We start from the raw sequence: 24895 nt of genomic DNA on the forward strand, positions 1-24895 counted from the left end.
TATTAAGAGATAATTAAAGAATATGGAAAAAGAATATTTTGGCAGAAATTGTAACTAAGTAAAATATACTTGGATATGATAAGTTGTATAAGATATGATATGGCCAATACTTTGTTCATAAAATATGTGGGTGTGTGTGGAGGGAAAAAAATCAATAAAATTTGATTTTAAAAAAACCAAAAACAAGTTTGTTAAGTAAATCTGGCTTCCCCATTGACTTTGCTTATCAGAGAGGTTGCAAAAGATGATCATATGACCCTGGACACTGCAATCATCATAAGTATGAGCCAATTGCCAAATGTCTGAATTTTGATCATGTGATCAAACTTCTTGCCCCCAACAATCTGGGTCCTCATTTTACCTACCTTATAAAGGATGGAAGGCTGAGTCAACCTTGGGCCTGGTGGGACTTGAACCTGCAGTAATTGCAAGCAACTGTGTTAATAACAGACTGTCTTAGCAGTCTGAGCCACCAGAGGCCCTGGGAAATGTGGGCATACAGCACCAGGTAGAGGATCCTGTAAAAGAGCACCCAGTTATTTATATCCATGAGGGTAGCAAAGCAGGAGGAGGAAGAAAAAGGTCTCCAGGTTCCCAGGATTACAGGAGGGCCTTCTATTCTGCGCAGGAGTTTCATTTGTTTCATCTTCAGGATCTGGCCTTTAAAGAGCAGTCAGGGTTGATCTCCTCTAGGACTGACTTGTTTGTTTGCCTTGCAGTCCAAGGGACTCACAGGAGTCTTCTCCAGCACCAGAGTTCAAAGGCGCTCAGCCTTTCTTATGGTCCAACTTTCACAGCCATACATTGCAACTGGGAAAACCATAGCCTTGACTATATGCACTTTTGTTGGCAGGGTGATGTCTCTGTTTTTTAGTATGCTGTCTAGATTTTGCCATAGCTTTCCTCCCCATAAAGGAGCTCCCCAGGAGCAAGCATCTTTTAATTTCTTGGCTGCAGTCCCTATTTGACTGAGCCCAGAAAAATAAAGTTGGTAACTACCTCCATTTCTTCCCCATCTATTTGCCAGGAATTGAGAGGGCTGGATGCCGTGATTTTAATTCTCTTAATGTTGAGTTTCAAGCCAACTTTTGCACTCTCCTTCTTCACCCGCATGAAGAGGCTCTTTAGTTCCTCTTCACTTTCTGCCATTAGAGTGGTGTCATCTATATATCTGAGTATTTCTCCCGGCAACCTTAATTCCAACTTTTAATTCATCTAGCCCCGGCTTTCTCATGATGTGCTCTGCATATAAGTTAAATAGGCAGGGTGACAGTATAAAGCCTTGTCGGACTCCTTTCCTGATCTTGAACCAATCAGTGGTTCCATGTCCAATTCTCACTGTTGCTACTTGATCCGCATATAGGTTTCTCAAGAGACAAATAAGAACTTGCCACAATTTGTTGTGATCTGCACAATCAAAGGCTTTAGCATAGTCAATGAAACAGAAGTAAATGTTTTTCTGGAACTCTTTAGCTTTTTCCATGATCCAGCATATGTTGGCAATTTGATCTCTAGTTCCTCTCTCTCTTCAAAATCCTGCCTGTACTTCTGGTGGTTCACATACTGCTGGAGTCTAGCTTGTAGGATTTTAAGCATAACTTTACTAGCATGTGAAATGAGTGCAATGATGCGATAGTATGAACAATCTTTGGCATTGCCTTTCTTTGGAATTGAAATGTAAATTGACCTTTTCCAATCTTGTGGCCACTGTTGAGTTTTCCTGGCACTGTTGACTTTGCTGGCAAATTGAGTGTAGCACTTTTACTATATTGTCTTTTAAGATTTTGAATAGCTCAGCTGGAATACTGTCCCCTCCACTAGCTTTGTTGTTGCTCAGATTTCCTAAGGCCCATTTGACTTCACATACTAGGATGTCTGGCTCGAGGTCAGTGACCACTCCATTGTGGTTATCGGGGACATTAAGCTTGTTCTTGTATACTTCTTCTATGTAATTTTGCCACCTCTTCTTAATCTCTTCTGCCTCTGTTAGGTCCCTGCCATTTTGGTCCTTTATCATGCCCATCTTTGCATGAAACGTTCCCTTCATATCTCCAATTTTCTTGAAGAGATTGCTGGTCCTCCCTATTCTATTGTTTTCTTCTATTTCTTTGCACTGTTCATTTAAGAAGGCATTATTATCTCTTCTAGCTATTCTCTGGAATTCTGCATTCAATTGGGTGTATCTTTCTCTTTCTCCCTTGCCTTTCACTTCCCTTCTTTCCTCAGCTATTTGCAAAGCTTCCTCAGACAACCATTTTGCTTTCTTGCCTTTCTTTTTCTTTGGGATGGTTTTAGTTGCTATCACTTGTACAATGTTGCAGACTTCCGTCCATAGTTCTTCAGTCATCTGTCTATCAAATCTAATTCCTTAAATCTATTTTTCACCTCTATTGCATATTCATCAGGCTATGATTTAGTTCATAACTGATTGGCCTAGTGCTTTTCCCTACTTTCTTCAATTTAAGCCTGAATTTTGCAACGAGAAGCTCATGATCTGAGCCACAGTCAGCTCCTGGTCTTGTTTTTACTGATTGTATAGATCTTCTCCATGTTTGGCTGCAGAGCACATAGTCAATCTGATTTCTGTGTTGACCATCTGGGGATGTTTATGTGTAGAGTCATCTCTTGGGTTCTTGGAAGAGTGTTTGCTGTGACCATTGTATTCTCTTGACAAAATGCTACTAGCCCATGCCCTGCTTCATTTTGTACTCCAAGGCCAAACTTGCCTGTTATTCTGGTTATTTTTTGGCTTCCTACTTTAGCATTCCAATCCCCCATGATGATACAAAGGTTATGTCTGCAGTCTTGGCAGGTTATGTTACAAAGGTTATGTCTGCAGTCTTGGCAGGATTAGTTTGAGATATATTCCCTGACTCCCGAGGAGCTGCCCTCAGCTGCTTCTGTGAGGTATTTCCAGTTCCTGTCATATGTATATATATACCTGTAATGATGGCTTGTTGGGGGTTCTTTTACTTATGATTAAAACTACTTGAAACAATAAGGACATCATTTTTTGGTGTTAATTCTATAAGGTCCTGTAGGGCTTCATAGAACTGGTCAATTTTATCCTCTTCAGCACTAGTGTTTGGGGCATAGACTTGGTCTACTATGATATTGAATGGTTTGCCTTGGAATCGAACTGAGATCATTCTATCACCTTGGGGATTGTATCCCAGTATTGCTTTTCCTACTCTTTTATTGACTATGAAGGCTACTCCATTTCTTCTGAGAGATTCTTGCCCGCAATAGTATACCTGATGGTCATCTGAATTAAATTCACCCATTCCTGTCCATTTTAGTTCGCTGATTCCTAAGATGTTGATGTTCAGTCTTGTCATCTCTTGTTTTATCACGTCCAGCTTGCCTTGATTCATAGATCTTACATTCCAGGTTCCTACTGAGAATAGGAACCAAACTTTCCTTTCACCACCAGATACATCCACAGCTGAGCGTCCTTTCGGCTTTGGCCCAGCCACTTCACTGTTTCTGGCGCTACTAGTACTAGCCCACTACTCTTCCCCAGTAGCATATTGGACACCTTCTGACCTGAGGGCTCATCTTCCAATGTTATATCTTTTTGCCTTATAGTACTGTCCATGGGGTTTTCATGGCAAAGATACTGGAGTGGGTTGCCATTTCCTTCTCCAGTGGACCATGTTTTGTCAGAGTTCTCTGCATTGACCTGTCTGTCTTGGGTGGCCCTGCACGGCATAGCTCATAGCTTCATTGAGCTACGCAAGTCTCTTTGCCATGACAAGGCAGTAATCCATGAAGGGGATACATACAAATACATACATACAAATACACATTCCTTTTTTAAAAAGTTAATTAACTGATTTTCTGTATTCTACTTACTGTCTATCACTGAATAAAGGTTTGTTTGTTTGATTGATTGTTATGTGATGTATGAAACATGCCTTCAATATTCAAGTCCATGAATTGTCCTGTGGATTTTGCAAAGTCATATCCGACCCATCACGACCTCATGAACAGCATTCCACCAACCCTTCCTGTCCTCTACCATCCTCTGCAGTCCATTTAAGCTCACGCCTACTGCTTCAGTGACTCCGTCCAGCCACCTCATTCTCTGTCATCCCCTTCTTTTGCCCTCAATCTTTCCCAGCATTAGGCTCTTCTCCAGTGAGTCCTTCCTTCTCATTAGGTGCCAAAAGCATTTGAGTTTCATCTTCAGGATCTGGCCTTCTAAAGAACAGTCAGGGTTGATCTCCTCCAGGACTGATCAGTTTGATCTCCTTGCAGTCTGTGGTATCTTTTAGGATTTTAAAGCAGTACTCACCAAGACTATGTGGTATAGCCTTCTCCTTAACCTCCAACAAATGTTCCCAAGGAGCAAAGAGTCATGATGAAGCAGAGCAAAGGCTGTCTAGCTCAGAATAGTGAATAGTTGATAAGAGACAGAAAGTAAAATAAGATCTGAAGGAAGATTTGAGTTCCCAAATATATAAATATATCAGATATAAAGGGTGATGCAGTACTTACAATATCTAATGGCACATATGCCATTTCTTTCCATGTTGTAGTATGAGAAATAAAGACTAACTGTATTTTTTAAAATTAAATCCAAAATATAACATTCAAAAAATAAAATGACTAATCCAAGTGGGGTCAGGAGACTATTCATTTGAAACGTATTTTCTCTTTTTTATCTGTTCATTTTTGAATACTTTTGAATAGATTTGTGCTCATGCTGAATTTTCTAATTCATCTGAATTCACACTTTTAAGGATGTCTGCATTTGACATAGATGAGAGACCTAGCATGCAAATAATGTGGAAAATTAAAATGTTTTCCATTTAAGTCACTATAGGAAATAAAGTTCAAGAATAACATGGCTAATTAACAAATTAATCCATGTTTAAAGCTCTATAAAATTGGGTGCATTTTTCATAGATAATTAGATTTATGTGTGCAATATAGTGGAAAAAGAACACAAACTTTCTATTGATAGTTTCTATTAATCAGTATGTTGGATCATTTATCTCTTTCTTAGCTTCTTGCTGGCTAGTATTTAAGCATGTTTTTCTCATCATGACTATATCTACTTTGCTGTTGACATACCAAAACCTGGAAAGTTAACTCTAGTTTTTAGAAAGTTGGTTCTTAGAATTTCTAAATACAAATAATCCTCAACTTATGAACTTAGTTCATTTAGTGACCATTCAAAATTACATCACTGAAAAAAGTGACATGACCATTTTTCATACTTATGACCATTGCAGTATCCCCATTGTTATGCGATCAAAATTCAGACACTTGTCAACTGGTTCATATTTATGACCTTTGCAGTGACTTCATGTGATCCCCTTTTTGAGATCTTATGAGAAGCAATGGGGAAGCCAGATTCACTTAACAATCATACTACTATCTTAACAACTGCAGTGATTCAGTTAACAACTGTGTCAAGAAAGGTCATAAAATAGGGCAAAACTCATTTTACAAATGTCTCACTTAGGAACATAAATTTTGAGCTCAATTGTGATCATAAGTTGAGGATTATTTCTTATAGCAGTTATGATTAGTTTCTCATAAACAGTGATTTTCAGAAGATTACTTTTTATGTACAAAAAGATTCCATTTTTTTCATGTAGTTTGTATATATTAAATAAATGCAAAAAATCAGTTTACGTACTTTTTTTTTTTGTTTGTTTACATTTATACCCCGCCCTTCTCCGAAGACTCAGGGCGGCTTACAATGTATAGGGCAATAGTCTCATTCTATTTGTATATATTTACAAAGTCAACTTATTGCCCCCCCAACAATCTGGGTCCTCATTTTACCTACCTTATAAAGGATGGAAGGCTGAGTCAACCTTGGGCCGGGCTCGAACCTGCAGTAATTGCAGGCTTTGTGTTCTTAATAACAGGCCTTACCAGGCAGAGCTAAACCGGCCCTTACTTCACCGTCTTCCCTAGAAAGGTTACTTTGTTAAATAGGCATTATTTAATGCCTATTTAATAAGGAAAAAACAGAAATCACGAATGATTGATAAAATAGAATATAGGGGTAAGGAAGTTTATCAAAAGAATTTGATTAAAAAAGCATTTCTAGAGTATTATAGTAAGTTGTATACTAGGGATATGATTGATGATATAGAGATAGAAAGATATTTACAACAACAAAATATTTGTGAGCTTACAGAAAATCAAAGAGAAGAACTGAATCAATTAATTACTTCAGAGGAAATTTTGTTAGCAATTAAGCAACTTAAAATTGGTAAAGCACCAGGTACAGATGGCTTAACAGCTGTTTATTATAAAAATTTACAAAATGAGATGGTTGAACCACTTAAAGAGTTATTTAATAAAATTCAAATGGGAGGAGATGTTCCCCCTTCATGGAGGACAGCCTTTATTTCGCTAATACCGAAGGAAGATCGAGATGGTATTAAAGCAGAGAATTATAGGCCTATATCACTTTTAAATACTGATTATAAGATATTTGCCAAGATACTTGCTAATAGATTAATGCCAGTGATGAATCAAATAATTCATAATGATCAGTCAGGATTTATTAAGGGTAGGCAGATGAGATATAATGTGAGGCAAATTGTAAATTTACTTGAATATTTGGAAAGAAACAACCAAATCTCAGCGGCTTTTTTTTTTTTGGATGCTGAAAAAGCTTTTGATAGATTGGACTGGCAGTTTCTGTTTAAAGTAATAGAAAAAATGCAATTTGGGGATTATTTTATTCACGCAATTAAGGCAATATATCAGAAGCAAACAGCACAAATAATAGTAAATGGTGGGTTAACAGAAACTTTTAAAATTGGGAAAGGGACGAGACAGGGATGTCCCCTATCTCCATTACTTTTTATTTTAACTTTAGAAATTCTTTTGAATAAAATACGTAGCTCCGATCAAATAAAGGGAATTAGAGTTAAACATCAAGATTACAGATTAAGAGCTTTCGCAGATGACTTGGTTGTTACTGTATCTCAACCAACATACTCAGCTACTGGTTTAAAAGATATAATTGGTCAGTATGGTAAAGTATCTGGATTTAAGGTGAATCAGCAAAAGACAAAGATGATAACTAAAAATATGAATATACAACAAAAAGAAGAGTTAGAAAGAACTACAGGTTTTGAAATCGTTAAAAAGGTTAAATATTTAGGAATATATATTACAGCTTCAAACGTTAAATTATATAAAATAATTATGAGGTATTGTGGCAGAAGGTATGGAAAGAAATGGAGAGTTGGAAGAAGTTACAACTATCCTTGTTGGGAAGAATAGCGGCTATAAAAATGAATGTTTTGCCCAGGTTTCTATTTTTATTTCAAATGATACCGGTGCTTAAGAATGATATCAAATTACAGGAATGGCAAAAGGGGGTTAATAACTTTGTATGGATGGGCAAAAAACCAAGAATAAAATTAAAAATAATGCAGGATACAAGGGAAAGGGGGGGTCTTAAAATGCCTAACTTGAAATTGTATTATGAAGCAGTTGTTTTATCATTAATTACTGATTGGATTAATTTAACTGAGGAAAGAGTTTTGAATATAGAAGGGTATGGTTTGTTATATGGGTGGCACGCCTATATATTATATGATAAGAAAGTAGATAAAATATTTAAAAATAATATAATTAGAAATGCATTATTGAGGGTTTGGAGGAAATATCAATATAACTTAGATGGAAAGATTCCAATATGGGCAATCCCGAGACACATGATAGAAAATATAAATATATATCAAAAGATGGAGGTAGTTACCTATAAAGAACTTCTTTGTATGGAAAAGGGGGAATTACAATTAAAATCCAGAGAAAAGATGGGGGAAGAAGGGAAAAATTATACATGGTTCCAATATGGACAATTACAAGCTAGATGGAAATTAGATCAAAAAATAGGTGTTAAGCAAACTGAGGATAATTTGTTAAAACAAATGAGAGATCAAGGCCAACAGCATATTAAGAGGTTGTATAATGTATTAGTAGAAATAGACTCAGAGTCCGAACTAGTTAAGGATTGTATGATTAAGTGGGCACAAAATTTTCAGCAACCAATAATGTTGGAAACTTGGGAAAGAATTTGGGTGAGGAATGTTAAATTTACACAAGCGCAAAATATGAGAGAAAATTTTTATAAGATGTTTTATAGATGGCATTTAGACCCCAAAAAGTTGTCATGTATGTATCCTAATGTACAGGCTAAATGTTGGAGATGCGATTGTGAAGATGCCACTTATTACCATATATGGTGGACTTGTAAAAAAGTTAAAGTATTTTGGATTAAAGTATGGTGGATCATGCAGAATATTTTGAAAAAGAAGATTAAGTTTACTCCGCAGTTCTTTCTATTAGGAATTATTATGGACTGTACAGCTATAGAGACTAAATTGATTTTGAACTTAATAACAGCCGCAAGACTTTTGATTGCTCAGTATTGGAAGAAAGAAGAATTACCTACAATTGAAGAATGGACATTCAAAGTATCAAATCTGGCAGAGATGGCAAAAATCTCCGCTTACTTGAAAGACTATACACTAGAAAAATATATTTTAGAATGGAAAATGTGGATTGATTATATTCAAAATAAGTATCAGATAAAAAAATATCGAATAGCATATGAGTAAATTTAGGAAATATTTTGTATTAGATATATTTTTGAAGGAGAGGGGAATTGAGAGTGTGACTAAGTGTGGTGTGACTAGAGATTATAATTTAGGAATTATTTTGGATTATGATTGTTAGTTTTGATACCCTGCATTTTGTTCTGGGAAGTCGGGGTGGGGGTGGGGGTAAGGGGAGGGAATTGGGGGTTTGGTAGAGATGGAGTGATGGTTAATGTACAGGGATTATTGAAGAGGTATAAATATAATTAATGCAGGGTCGGGTCTGCCCAGTTACCATTTTAGAACGGTGGGGAGGGAGAAAAGAGAGAGTAGGAGGTAGGAGAGAGGAGAAGAGGAAGGAAGAGGGGTAGAAGAGGGAGAAGGAAGGTGTAGGGTGGAGGGAGGAGAGGATGTAGATAAGAGAAGGAGAGGAAGGTCTGGAAAGTAGAAGAAGGTAGAAGAGGGAAGAGTGTTAAAAAGGGGGGTGGTGACTGGGCAAGCCCGACTAATTGTATATAACTGTACATTGGATGAATTATTTGATATGATTGTAAAAATAAAACTTTTTATAAAAAAAAAAGAAAAAAAAAGAAAGGTTACTTTGTAAAGTAACAAAAACAAAACAAAAGCAAAAAATAAAATGTAAAATATTTCTTACCAACAATCATATGGTTGCAGACATCACAGAATGTGGGTTTTTTGAAAATGTGTTCCTGAAAAATGTGAGTCTTGTCTTCTGGTTGGAGATGGGCTTTGGTTGGAGTGGAGTTTTGACTTTCCAAATTAGGGAGCTGCCCAGTTTTAGAAGTGATTTCTGATAGCAAATCTACTTGCAACTTCATGCCACAATTCGTTTGTTGAAAAAAGTTGTCTGCACTTTTACTCCTCAAACTTTTGGTCTTGAAAGAAAGTGATCGTTTCAATTTCTGGAGCTGAAAAAAAATTAACAATGGCATTTTTTTCAAAAGGCAGAATTTAGAATACATGGCATGTAACCATTATATGCAATTCCCATTGATATTTAGTGTTCAGGCAATTTCAAGTAACTAGAATTCTAATACAGCCAAGAGAACTTTGTTGGAAGAAATTTCCTGAGTTCGATCACAGCTGGGAAAAAACATGGAAATTTCTTCCAACAATTTGGTGACCAATGAAAGGACTCCCAGCCAACCCAGCTCCCAGAGAGGGCCTGGAGGACCACTACTAGCTGGCAAAGACCTTCTTCATCTGAGGGTAAAAGCCTTTGGACCCTGCTTGGAGCTAACAGGTAATATATAAAACATTTGCTAGACGAATTCTTGAATACAGCTCGCCTGTCTGGAACCCACACCTCATTTCGGACATTAATACAATTGAGCGTGTCCAGAAATATTTTACAAGAAGAGTTCTCTACTCCTCTGTTTACAACAAAATACCTTATGCCACCAGACTTGAAATCCTGGGTTTAGAACATTTAGAACACCACCGCCTTTGACATGACCTGAGTCTAACTCATAGAATCATCTGTCCTTCCTGTTGAAGACTACTTCAGCTTCAGTTGCAACAATACACGAGCACACAATAGATTTAAGCTTAATGTGAACTGCTCCAATCTTGATTGCAGAAAATATGACTTCAGTAACAGAGTTGTTAATGTCTGGAATGCACTACCTGACTCTATGGTCTCTTCCCAAAATCCCCAAAACTTTAACAAAAGACTATCTACTATTGACCTTACCCCATTCCTAAGAGGTCTGTAAGGGGCGTGCATAAGAGCACCAACGTGCCTATCGTTCCTGTCCTAATGTTCCCTTTGATTGTATCCAATTCATATAGTTATTTCATACTTATGCTTATATATATGATTATATATCGTATAGTTATTTCTTGCTTATGCTTATATATACTGTTGTGACAAATAAATAAATAAATAAAAATAAATAAAAATAAAGAGAGATTCTGAGTCTTGTGCTCAACAGCTGTCAGAAAGAGGGTAAGTACCATCTCTTTAAATTTAGTAACATAGGGTGAGCATGTATGCGTGAATGGCTTCACCCTTGGACAACAGCTGAATCTCATTTCTTTGTTTGACCTGGCTGTTGCTAGCTCCTCTGAGCTGTGACCAACAGAACAGGGAAAGAGGGGTCATCAGAGTGTGGGACCTTCTGTGCATAAGAGGGAAAGCCAAGCTGTGATTGAAGGGTGGGAAGGATTTTTTTGTTAAAAAAAAGTTTTTTATTTTCCATAATAATTCCCACAATTTGATCAGTGTACAGTACAATCACTTATCCAACAATCGATCCTATACTCAAATTATGCTCAATCGGGCCTGCTCGGTTGCCACTCCCTTCCTTAATCCTTTCTACCCTTCTAATCCTTCTTCTACTTTCCCCACTATCCTCCTCCTCATTTTCCTACTTCCCCTCCTCCTTCCCACTTCTCACTTCCATCCTTTCTTCCCCCTCCCTTCTTTCCTACCTACCTACCTGCCTGCCTACTTTTTTCCTTCTTTACTCCTCTTTCCTTACCCTTTCCCTTCCGAAGTGGTTACCGAGAAGCCCCGACTTTACACGATTCCAACTTATTTAATTCTACCATTATTCCTGTACAATGGAAATCAATCAATTTATAATCTTCCCCCTTCCCCCCCATTACCCCTCCCTCCCCCTCCCCGAGACTTCCCAGAACAGAATACAGGGTATAGTAACTAACAAACATAATCTAAAATATAACATAAAACATATTCCATTTCATACCATCACACTATCAATTCCCTTCTTTCTTAAACTCTAGGTAAAGGTAAAGGTTGCCGACTCTAGGGGGCGGTGCTCATCTCCGTTTCAAAGCCGAAGAGCCAGCGCTGTCCGAAGACGTCTCCGTGGTCATGTGGCCGGCATGACTCAATGCCAAAGGCGCACGGAATGCTATTACCTTCCCACCAAAGGTGGTCCCTATTTTTTCTACTTGCATTTTTACATGCTTTCAAAACTGCTAGATTAGCAGAAGCTGAGACAAGTAACGGGAGCTCACCCCGTTACACGGCAGCACTAGGGATTCAAACCGCTGAGCTGCCGACCTTTTGATCGACAAGCTCAATGTCCTAGCCCCTGAGCCACTGCGTCCTTTAAACCCTTAAACCCTCTTAAACTCTAATACATAGCAAATCCTAACTTCACTCAAAAACTAATTGGTATTTTTTAATCTGATACTTATTTTGAATATAATCGATCCACTTTCTCCATTCCAAAATATATTTTTCTTGTGTATAGTCTTTCAAGTAGGCAGAAATTTTTGCCATTTCTGCTAAATTTGATACTTTACTAATCCATTCTCCAATTGTAGGTAAGTCTTCTTTCTTCCAATATTGTGCAATCAATAATCTTGCAGCAGTTATTAAATTTAAAATCAGTTTTGTCTCTATAACAGTACAATCTGGAATTATTCCTAAAAGAACTGTGTAACAAACTTGATCTTCTTTTTCAAAATGTTCTGCATAATCCACCATATTTTAATCCAAAAAGCTTTAACTTTTTTGCAAGTCCACCATATATGAAAATAAGTAGCATCCTCACAAACACATCTCCAACATTTTGCTTTCACATTTGGATACATACACGACAGTTTTTTCGGATCTAAATGCCATCTATAAAACATTTTATAAAAAATTTCTCTTAAATTTTGTGTTTGCATAAATTTAACATTCCTCACCCAAAGTTTTTCCATGTTTCTAACATTATAGGTTGTTGAAAATTTTGTGCCCATCTTACCATACAATCTTTAACCAACTCCATTTCTGAATCAATTTCTATCAATACATTATATTATATTGTATTATTGTATTATATTATATTATATTGTATTATTGTATTATATTACATTATATTGAAACTTGCAAATCTGACAATATGCCAGATTTTATATCTGCATGATGCAGATATAATTAATAATTTTATTATTATTAGATTTAGATCTAATAATATTAACGTTTTTTAGATTAATGTAATAATCTAAAAACAAATTATTGTATAAGCTTTTGCTGTATGAAGGAAAATATGGAAATGGCCATTAGTAGAGACTTTAGAATTGCCTTGCTGCTGTAAAAATGTGGAGATACTCATTAGTAACTTCTTAAATCAAATGCATGCTATTCTGAGATCACACTGCAGTTGTGGAAGGCAATTGTGCAAGCCTGGAAAAAGAGTAACTGTTTTAAGAAGTTGCCATCAGTTGTTATGTTGTTGCACTCCATATTCCAGAGCAACTTTTTGATTTTTACATGCTTACTACTACATAGTAGTAGCCTTTATCCCTAGATAAGCAGTTAATACTTTATCCTATTCTGGATGGTATAATATTAGTGATTTGAATCAGAGTAAATTACTTTAAGTTACTCATACTACTTCCAATTTACTAATCTTCTATTCATAAAATAAAACTGAAAAGCTATCTAGGAAAAAGCAAGGACAGAGGAAAAAAAGAAACACATCAAATAACTTTTCCAATAATACATCTAAGTCTGAAAGTTTAAAAGCAAGTTAGTCACAATTATGATCCATGAAGATTGTTATTCAAAATGTTCACACCATTTGTACAAGACTTGCTAATTACTTTCCTCTTCAATATAACAAATCTTGTTTATTCACAATACTTACCATTTTATGCTGAAATATGGGAATAGTGTTAGAGCTGCAGATGAGTGTCAAATCCTTCCTGGGGATTTGTAAGGGTTGTTCTCATGTTCCCTTCTAACTGCACATTGTATGTTGTTTATTCAGCAGACTGTCCATATGCCATTCTCTGCCTTTTAAAATATTCAGTAGCTGGTAACATATACCAATGGAGACTCAGAGTGCATTAATTCCATTAAGCAGAAAATATAACTGTGTGAGTTTATTTAATAAACAAACTATGATTTTAAACTAATTAGCTTTGACAAGACTCTAGATCAGGGGTGTCAAATTCAATTTCATTGAGGGCTGCATCAGGGTTGTGTTTGATCTTGAGGGGCTGGGGTGGGGCATGGCCAGCTTGATGTCACTCGAGTCAGGGGCACCTGTGGTGGCCCAACTGTTTTGCCAGCAAAAATGGGCTCCAGAGCTCTGTTTTTGGCTCTGACAGCCTTCTACAACTCTCTGCCAGTGAAAATGGAGCTTGGGAGGGCTGCACTTAAACGTAATTAAAATATGTTTATTGCAGGGGTGAAATGCTCCCAGTTTGGTACGGTTCACCCGAACTGGTAGTAAAAGAGGCTACTGGTTTGCCAAACCGGTTGTAAAAAATGTAAAAAAAAAAAAGTTCCAACAATCAGATGAGCGACACCCGATCGTCGGAACTTTTTTTTTTACTTTTTTAGCATTTTTTACTACTGGTTGTAAAAAATGCTTTTAAAAGTTAAAAAAAAAGATCATGGTTGATCATACACCCCTCCACATGCTGTTCTACTTACCCCATGCCTCCTTTTGGTGTGTATTGCACATGCACGCAGACCTCACAGTTAGTGCATGGTGCATGTGCAGGTGCATGTGCGCACAGGGCGCATGTTTGGCATGCATCATGCATGTGCAGCCAGCAAACTAGGAGTAAACCAGTTCAGATTTCATCACTGGTTTATTGTCTAAGAAATGGGCATGGGCCTGTTAAATGGGTTAAATAACATGGGTTATTTCTAAAAAAAATTTGAAGGGAAAGTTAACAATAATGCAATGGTGAAATGATCTTTGAGCAAATTCTCATTGGCTATTAGTAGCTTAGCTGCTATGATCTAGCTGCTTTCTCATTGAGCCCATGGAACCAAGGCTCATAAGGATACAAGTATTTTCAGCAATTAGGAGCCATGGTGGAACAGTGGTTAGAATGCAGTATTGCAGGCTGACTCTGCCCATTGTCAGGAAATTGATCCTGACTGGCTCACTCAGCTTCCACCTTTCTGAGGTCAATAAAATGAGAACCCAGATTGCTGGGGGCAACATGCTGACTCTGTAAACCACTTAGACATAGATGTAAAGCACTATGAAGCGATATATAAAGCTAAGTGATATGTATGTATGTATATAAACTGTCTGGTTTGGTTCTGCAACCCAACAAGACAGACACAGACTTCAGAAGATAATTAGAACTGCAGAAAAAACAATGGCTACCAACCTGCGTTCCATTGAAGACCTGTATACTGCACGAAACAAAAAGAGGGCCATGAAAATATTTACAGACCCCTTACATCCTGGACATAAACTGTTTCAACTCCTACCCTCAAAACAACGCTACAGAGCACTGCACACCAGAACAACTAGACACAAGAACAGTTTTTTCCCGAACACCATCACTCTGCTAAACAACTAATTCCCTCAACACAGTCAAACTATTTACTAAATCTGCACTACTAGTAATCTTCTCATCGTTCCCATCACCCAACTCCTTCCATTATGACTGTATGACCATAACTTTATATCCCGCTCTTCGCCAAAGACTCAGGGCGGCTTACAGTGTGTAAGGCAATAGTCTCATTCTATTTGTATATTTACAAAGTCAACTTATTGCCCCCCCAACAATCTGGGTCCTCATTTTACCTACTTTATAAAGGATGGAAGGCTGAGTCAACCTTGGACCTGGTGGGACTAGAACCTGCAGTAATTGCAGGCAGCTGTGTTTTAATAACAGGCTTCTTACAGCCTGAGCCACACCACGGCCCATCTTGATATTGTTTCCTGATTGTTTCCTATTTGTAGCCTATGACTATCATTAAGTGTTAAATTTGTACCCTATGGCTATCATTAAGTGTTGTAAGTGTTGTACCTTGATGAAGGTATCTTTTCTTTTATGTACACTGAGAGCATATGCACCAAGACAAATTCCTTGTGTATCCAATCACACTTGGCCAATAAAAAATTCTATTCTATTCTATTCTATTCTATTCTATTCTATTCTATTCTATTCTATTCTATTCTATTCCTATAAACACCTAAATGTAACACGCTCAATAACCACAAAATATTTTACAGAATCTCCTACCACTCTTTAGTTCCATGTCTCAATGTACATCCATCTTCCTTTCATTAATAAATGCTCTTTACTAGAGACAGAATATAAATTTCCCACCTAGCCACACTAGGTGGGAAAGAGGTATCAATTTGGAGAAAAACTGCACGCTTCAACTATAGAATGTGATATTGCATAATTTTGAAAATTTTGAAATATTTAACCATGTAACAATCTTACATGGAGGATCTCTCTGCTGAAAGAAACTAAGTGATTTGTTACCAATTATGAAAGGTTGGGTTAAATGGTGCCAGCCTAAGTAGAAAAAACAATCCCCAGTGAGGTAATTGTGGTATATACTTTTGATATATTCCATACTTCTTCCATGCCTGGGTAAATTCCTAAATCAAAATCCAATTTCATACCAACCTTGGAACTGGTGTAAATAATTTCCATTTCCAGTGACTTCAATGAAAGAGGGAATTCTTTTTTTAAAAAATAGTCACTATACGAGGCATTATGATGTGCAATCATCTGACAGTCATTTAAAATACATCACTAGAAGTCTACGAGTCTGACAACTTTTCAGATAATAGTGAACCTAACAATGAATTAGAATGATTTTTATATGGATATATCATTGGTTCAGGTTTTCTTAGGCCTCACAGCCGGGAGAACTTGACTTGACTTTTTTCAGTGCTACATGACAGACATGATTCCCTGAATTAAGTTTCTATTCCGCCTAACCTTCTCTGAGTTAGATGCATAGTTATGCATAGTTCTGTTTCCCCTGAGGCCCCTCGCCTTCCCTGAGATAAGCTTCTAGTTTTGCATTCCTTAAGTTGAGTTTCTATTCAGGTAAAACGCATGATTTCCTGAAAACCATGTGGTATTTTGCTAATACGTATACTCTAAACGCTTGCTGATTGGTATAGCTAAGTTTCTATATGCTAATTCCCTCATTGCTGTAGTTCCCCCCTCCCTGCTAAAACTGCATAATAAAAGAGACTGTTGCGATCTAAGGGGGACCTTTTTACAACAGCTTTTTCTACAACCCTTTCTTCGTACTCTCTCATTTTGAAGAACTCCTGGTGTGGTGTCTTTTATTCGGCTGCTATCGTCCTTGCGAGGACCCCCTAAATTGTCTCAACGAGGGTTGAGACCCGTTCCTGCGGGAACCCAGGACAACATTAACAGGGAACCTAGGGCGACAAATAATTGTTGCAGACCAACAGCAACATCTGGGGGCTCGTCCTGTCCTGTTGTGTTGTCCAGAGGCGCGATCGTTGTCTAGCGGTGCGTCACCTTCACCCTCATAGCTTACCCGTCCGGGACGCGACACGTGCACACGTAAGTTATGGGCTCCTCGAACTCGAAAGTCTCATCATTGCATAGGAATGAGCTTTACTCTCTGGTGAAGAAGGCTAATTGTTTGCAAAAAGTTAATGGCACCACTGTCTATCCTCTTTCTAAGAAATCTCTTACCTCTTTTCTACCACCCTCGAGCTCCGCCTGGACTTGGCGGGCTATTACGGCTGCTCTTGGCACCCTCTATCCTAATTCTCCTTCTACTGATTCGGCTGCTCTGCTCTCTTCTACTACGGCCGAATCCCTGCCAAAAGTTTCTCTCCCTCCGTATGAATCTTCTTCTGTCTCTGTAGCTGCCTCTGCTCCCCCTGCGGACACAGCTCTTTCTCCTTCTGAAGCGTCTCCCCCCCCTCCGGAGGATACAGACATATCTGCAGGTACTCTCTCTGCCTTGGTTGCTCTTTCTTCTCTTTCTCTAAGAACTGAACCCCCGATATCGGCTTACCCTTTAAACCTCAATCCACCAGGAGGAGGACAGCCGATACATGACAACATCAATGTACGGGTGCTTAAAAATTTAAAAGAAGCTGTTACTTCCTACGGCATTCACTCTCCTTCAGTTCCTCTGCCCGCTCATTCCTTTCCCTCCTCCCTTTCCCCCCACTCTGAACCTTCAAAGCATATTGAGCTAGAAAGCGTATTGTACCAAATGCCTGTTTCTTCCATCCCTGCTTTGAAAACTGCCTCCTTTCCCCTGCCTGCCTCCCTTCCCCCAGTGCACCCCTCCCTTTCCCCCATGGGTGCGATCGCTCAGATTTGGTTCAATTATTTGCTCACAGTGACTACATGGGAAACATTGGGAACTTATTTCCATGACAGTCCAAGAGCCCCTGCAAAAATTTTGTTCCTCTGGCACATGATCCTTGAATGCCTCATTTTACTTGCAGACGTCACTTAGATCAAAAATGACTTAAAAGGATCCACAATCAGTCATGATTTAAACTGCTGAGTTTTCTCAGACAAGTTCCCCAGGTCTGTAAATGTTGTTTGATGATGTGTGTGCTTGTGTATGTATGTATGTGATCATTTTCAGACCTGCATAAGAATTGTAGAGATAATTGTGATGCTTGATTTGCATGGAATGTGTGTATGTGCAAAACTCATTGAGAAGGTGTGAAATTTCTGTGTTGTCTTTTGGATTTGCAAGAAATGTATGCATGTGTGAGAAATTGTCTCTGCATGTGTGTGTGTCCAGTGTGTGTGTCTTTATGTGTATCTGTCTGCATAAATTCCGTATGCAAGCAGCCAGGTACTTTTGGAAAAATAAAAAAATGTATTTTTCCTTTTGCAAGCAAGTGAGTTACTTTTGGACTTTTTTTTTTTTTTTTTTTCTCTCTTCATATGCATGAGAGTGTCTTTCCAGTGAGTTACTTTTAACTTTTTTTTCTCTGCCCTCTGGCTTATCTTAACTACCCCCCCCTTTTGTTCCTTGCCGTGCCAGGGAAGAGGGTGGGCTACGGGGGGAAAACCATTCACCCCCACTCCATTTTTTTTTCTCTCTTCTTTCTTGTCTGAGAAGGGAGGGACAATTAGGCTCTCTGGAAGCATTGCTTTTGCAAAGAGCTATGTAAAAACTATGCAGATATATTTTCTTTTCCACCATGAAAACAATTTTGATTTTAATTTTTAATCATGCATACAATTTTGGTTTTGCTTTTAATTTTTATTTTTTATCTTTTCTGGAACTTTTTGAGGTTTAACCTGCCTGATTAAACCTATACCTTTATAAATGTTTTCAAAGCACTGAGCTGACTCAAACTGTTTCCTTTAGTTTTGTATTTTTGCAGCTGTTAACATACATAATAAGAGTTGGAAGGGACCCTTGGAGGTCTTCTAGTCCAACCCCCTGCCCAGGCAGGAAACCCTACAGCATTTCAGACACATGGCTATCTTCTTATGTATGGATGCATTTTTTTTAAGCGTGAATCTGTTTTTTGGAAAATGCACTTAGGTTTTCCACACAAACTGACTCACCCTTATTTGCTGTTTGTATTGTTTCTTTTTCTTTTTTAGCAGCACAATATGTGTGTGCCCTGTTTTAGGAACTATTTCAGAGATGAGTTAGAAAGTTACAGGATGTGATAAGTTAGAAGGTTGTGGTTTGTTTTTGGAAGTTTTTGATAGCATGGATTTGTTAGTGACCAACTTCCACACATGAAAAAGGGTGGGAGTTGGGTTTTTATTGATTGATTGTCTTTTTCTCTGTCTTCCACATAGTATGTTACTCAAATAGTACAAACTATTTTTCAATTCTAATCTCACTTCTCTTTTCACAACTTTACAGTCTCTCATTTACAAACGTACACATCCCTATTTTGTTATGTAGCAGACGCTGCGGCCTCTGCCTCCTCTCTTTTGACACTTTCTCCTGTCTCTCCTTGGGACAGTCACTCCTATTTTCATCAAAACAAAAAGGCGCTCATGAAACAATTTGGCTTCACGGCTGCTGAGGCATCTGATCATACAACAATACCCTACTTGCAGCCGCCAAGGTAACTCTCTTCCGATGGGGGTCAACCCCAGAGGAACAGTGCCCTGTCAACTATGGCAAATGGATGTAACTCAATATCCATCCTTTATACATATTCAGGTTTCATCATGGCAACCTTGCAAAGGGGTGAAACCGCAAAACAAGTTATTAATCATTGTATTCGGACTTTCGTAACGTTGGGATGTCCAAAAACTCTAAAAACTGACAATGGACCAGCCTATACGAGCTCTGCCTTTGCACAATTTTGCCATCGCTGGTCAATAATCCACAAATTCGGCATTCCTTTCAATAGCCAGGGCCAGGCCATTATAGAGAGAGGGAATTTGACTCTTAAACAGGCCTTGGACAGACACTTGGGGTCAAAAGGCATCAGCCCCGACACTCCGGCGTTGCAAAATGTATTAAATGTTTGCTTGTATTCATTGAATTTTCTTAATCTAACTGGATCTCCTGCCTCCACTGCCGCCTCGAGACAGTTTTCCTCCTCCCTCCCTCTTCTCGTCCTCTGGTATATTATAGGCATCTTCCGGATCCAGCTTGGAAAGGTCCAGCTCAATTGATTACCTGGGGAAAAGGTTACGCTGCAGTTCAATTGCCTGATCGAGTCCTGTGGGTTCCAGCTCGCTGTGTTCGCCTGTCATCTCAATCAACCAAAAAGAAAGATGAAGATCCTTCTGATCCTATCACTGATCTCTCTTGCCTCTTCTGTCCCTAATGCCTCTTCCTCTCTTCCTAAATGTACATTCCTTGAACGCTTTAAGTGCTTATATAAGAGTTCCTCATTGTAGAATACTAACCCCTCTTGGGGTCGTAAGGAACTTGTTTGCAGACAACGCCATCCCTTGCTGCATCCAGCTCAGTGGACATGGCTAAAGAATGGATATCCAGTCCATCCTCTAACAATACTTACATTATATCTTCTCCTGTTCCACTTCTCTGTTAATTTTAACATCTCATCTGAAGACTACAGCACTTATGCATGCTCCTGTTTTCCCAAAGCAAGAAAGATCTTTTGACATGAAAATTTCCTTCTCTCTGCTACCCATTTTTCCTGGCGTATCTCGCTCCTTGCCCTCTTCCCACGCTTTCTACCCCTGCAGCTCTCCGTCATGGCGCTCTTATCCGGAGCACAGCAGAACCTGCATCGTCCAAATTATACTTGGACTATTTTGGACTTCCAAGGAAGTCCTTCATTCCATCTCTAATCGAACTCTGTGGCCTTGGTTTCCTGCACTCTACTTTGACTTTGCTGAAATGCTGGTCGCGCCATGGATTTAAACATAAAACAAAATGTAATCCTTCCCTCGGACGTCTGGTCAATTGGTCCAGGCCTGTATATCTGCCCAGGACATCTTACTGATCTCTCCCACCTAGATGAATGCGGGACCATCTCTGATTGGTATTGCAAGTCCTGGCAATGTGTGTCAACCGGAAAGATTTGGTGGACTGCTCCCTATACTACTGACTATATCAAAGCTGTACTAGGCCCTGATAACAATTTGCCTTGGAAATCCTGCTCCAATTGGGCCTGCTGCGTCCTCAATCCTATGACTGTTACTTTTACATCTCATGGAAGGAATCTTCCGATTACTGAATGGCTTAAAGGGAAAAGATGGGGGGGAAGGTCGAGAGATAATTCCGATTACAGACATCCAGGAAATATATTCATAATTCGTCTTACCATGTCCTTAGAAACATCCCCACCTGTGGGCCCAAACAAACAAGTCAACTCGCCCTTTTTACAGCCCTTGATTAAAAGCAACAATCCGTTGGTGTCCCTGGTCTCCTCTGCGCATGATGCCCTTGTGGCAGCCCGTACTTTTCCTAACAATGATAGTAGATGTTGGCTGTGTCTGTCTTCTCAACCCCCTTTTTATGAGGCCATAGGTTCCGCCCTACCTTTTACCAATAGCACCTCAGATACCGGTTGCAGGTGGTCTAACTCTTCTATAACGGTATCCTCAATTGAAGGTCAAGGTTGTTGCCTTGGGTATGTACCCTCTAACTTTTCTCACTATTGTATTAATGCCTCCTCGGATGCCTATACTTCCTGCACAATATACTTGTCCAAAGAAAGGCTAGGACTTGACACTGGAGGGTGGACTATAATATACACTACTCTATTAAATACCCGATTGAGAAAAAGAGCGTTCTCAATCCCACAAGTGGTATCAGGGAATGTTTAATCTCTCTCCCTGGTTGACCACCCTCCTCTCTGCCCTAGCTGGTCCTCTGATTTTGTTGCTCCTTGCATGTACAATTGGACCATGTGTTATGGGGAGAGTTCTAGCATTTTTGAAACAACGACTAAACAGTATTGGAGATGATGTCCTATTGCTAAGAAACACTGTTGAAAATGAATATAAACAACCTCTTTTAGAATTAGCCTCTGAGGCTGATGAAGACTCTGAATCGGGAACCATTCCTTTGAAAAAGTGTACTGACTCCCTGCGGGGTCTCCCGGAGGGGGGATCCACTGGGGATGTCATAGCTTTAGAAGAATTTTACCCATCTTAAAAAATAAAAACAGAGGACATATGGATATATCATTTACCCATCTTAAAAAATAAAAACAGAGGACATATGGATATATCATTGGTTCAGGTTTTCTTAGGCCTCACAGCCGGGAGAACTTGACTTGACTTTTTTCAGTGCTACATGACAGACATGATTCCCTGAATTAAGTTTCTATTCCGCCTAACCTTCTCTGAGTTAGATGCATAGTTATGCATAGTTCTGTTTCCCCTGAGGCCCCTCGCCTTCCCTGAGATAAGCTTCTAGTTTTGCATTCCTTAAGTTGAGTTTCTATTCAGGTAAAACGCATGATTTCCTGAAAACCATGTGGTATTTTGCTAATACGTATACTCTAAACGCTTGCTGATTGGTATAGCTAAGTTTCTATATGCTAATTCCCTCATTGCTGTAGTTCCCCCCTCCCTGCTAAAACTGCATAATAAAAGAGACTGTTGCGATCTAAGGGGGACCTTTTTACAACAGCTTTTTCTACAACCCTTTCTTCGTACTCTCTCATTTTGAAGAACTCCTGGTGTGGTGTCTTTTATTCGGCTGCTATCGTCCTTGCGAGGACCCCCTAAATTGTCTCAACGAGGGTTGAGACCCGTTCCTGCGGGAACCCAGGACAACATTAACAGGGAACCTAGGGCGACAAATAATTGTTGCAGACCAACAGCAACATTTTTATCTTTAATCACAATATTTGAAAGAGAGAACTCTGTTGAAGGAAAAGTGCAAAGAGCATTTTGCATGGAACACATTGTTTTTCCAAATGTGCTGAGAATTTTAACATATTACTTACCAGTTACTCAGAATTAATACCAATCCATTTGCCTAAATTAAAAATTATACTAAGGTGCCTTAACAGATGAGGCTTTTATGATGAAGTTTGGTGCCTCATTCAGACAACTTTCTATTCAATCTCTTTTCCATTACTATTCCTATTTTCTTATCTCAAAAGAGCTTTTTTAAGGAATGAAGGCAAAATGATTGTTCATATTAGGAGTTGCCTGTATGGAAGTATCTTAATAGTTAAAGGGTAAGTCAGTTAAGCCTTTTGATTATTTTCCCAAGTAATTAAAACATGCTGTGCAGAACACTGGGCATCCTCAGGTCCAGAACTGGGTTCTTGGTCCCCAGACCAACCTACAGTGGTTCCTCCTTTAACTGAGGCCACACCATTATTCAGAACACTGTCTGATTCAAACATTGAGGCCTCACAGCAGGTTCCTCCCTCTAATATATTTCCCTCTGCAGGACAGTCTGATATAAGTGGTCCTCAGGTGACTATGATCTCTCCCAGACTAGACTAGGAATTTCTTTGAGCTGAATTATGCCTATGGAATAGAGGCTTCCCAACCACTGCTTTAGGGCCTCAAAAGCTGAGTTATCCACTGAATTACTTTCCACAAAAGGATTATAAGTGTCACATGCAATGCATTTTACAAAGCATACATGAAACCATTGGAAAAATTAGTTTCTATAATCTTTTTTCAATTTGCAGCTACATGACATATAAAAATCAGACATATTCCGTCTTATAATTTGTTATGACATCATCTCAGATTGTATGTACCAAGATCATCTCTTCTAGTAAGGTGATATAAAACTACAATACTTTGAGTTTATGTTCAGCTATGTAACAAAAATACTGATTAGTGCAAACTGCAAATGAAATCTAATCAGTATGCTGGAAACAGTGTCAGATATGTTGAAGAAATTCAGGAGTTTGTCTTCCTTGATTCATCTAACTATCTGTCAGATCCATGTATCTGCAATTCTTTAGAGGAGTGGGGGGGTTTGGTCCTTCGCACATTTATTTTTTTTCCTTTTTAATGTATCCCATATCCTGCATTGCATTCTTGTATAACCTTTAACCTGATTTATAACAGTTGCCTGGAGCCCTAGCTGCCTGGCATCTTATCACCTCTTGGGGAATGTAAGGGGGAAGGTGGGCCATGTGGATTGTATCGTGAGAAGATGGCCCTGAGAAAGTTCTCTTATCTCTTTCTCAAAGTAGCTGGGACAATAACATCTTCATACCTGCAGATTGGCTGTTCATGGCTCCCAAATCGGACTGTTCAGAATGGTCTCTAATTTCCTTTATTCTGCTGTATGCCCTGAGGGATCTCAGAACCTGCTTTGAATTCATCTTGCTATCACCTCTTTTCAATAAAAGTGACCCAGATGATGACCCGCTGGCAAGTGCCCCAATCTAACTACTTACCCTACCCATAAGGCTGTTTATTCCCAACCAAGAGAAAAGGGAAGAAGTATCAGCCTTACTAGACTCGGGATGCACCCGATATTTAATCAGTCCAACCTTAGTGGGGAAATTAGGAATTCACTTAAGAAAAATGAAAAACCCCCATTGCTTTTTACCAATTAAATGGGACAGTAGCTGGAGGGGGGGGCAGCCATTTTTGCCACAGAACCACTGCAAATTAACATGGGAAGCCATGACAAACTCTCACGTTTATAGTAGCACCAGGAATGGAATGGTCACTAGTCCTAGGACTCACATGGTTATGAAAATGGAACCCTAAAATTAAATGGAAACAAGGAACTGTAAAATTCCAAGAGTGTGTGACATTTGCAAATGACCCAGAGGAAAAAAAAACCCAGAAAAAAGGGAGGCAGAGAGAGGGCAATGTCCAACTGGCCTGCCAAAACCAAAGACATTCCAAGGGAGTACCAGGACTTAGCTGAGGTATTTAGTGAAGAGGCATCCAACGAACTCCCGCCACACCGCGCCACTGACTGCGCCATTAAAATTCTGCCATGAGCTGAACTCCCAAAGTCAAAAGTGTACTGCATGTCCCCCAGAGAATTAGATGAACTGAAAGCTTTTATTAACAAAAATCTGGTGAGGGGATTCATCAAGCCTACCCAGCCAAAAATAGCAGCTCCTGTGTTATTCAGAGAAAAAAAGGATGGCACTTTACGCCTCTGTGTGGAGTATAGAAATTTAAATACTGTCAGCGTGGAA

General features: G+C 38.8%; 1 protein-coding gene across 1 annotated transcript in view; it reads right to left on the reverse strand.

Moving 5' to 3' along the window:
• The window catches only part of STAC (SH3 and cysteine rich domain), a 234130-nt gene that overhangs the window by 187866 nt on the left and 21369 nt on the right, over positions 1-24895 (reverse strand). Inside the window, exon 2 of the mRNA XM_058184234.1 lies at positions 9241-9514. Coding sequence (XP_058040217.1) covers positions 9241-9514 — 274 coding nt within the window. The remainder of the gene's footprint in view (positions 1-9240; positions 9515-24895) is intronic.

The sequence above is a fragment of the Ahaetulla prasina genome, chromosome 4, assembly GCF_028640845.1.
Source record: "Ahaetulla prasina isolate Xishuangbanna chromosome 4, ASM2864084v1, whole genome shotgun sequence".
NCBI classification, from domain to species: domain Eukaryota; kingdom Metazoa; phylum Chordata; class Lepidosauria; order Squamata; family Colubridae; genus Ahaetulla; species Ahaetulla prasina.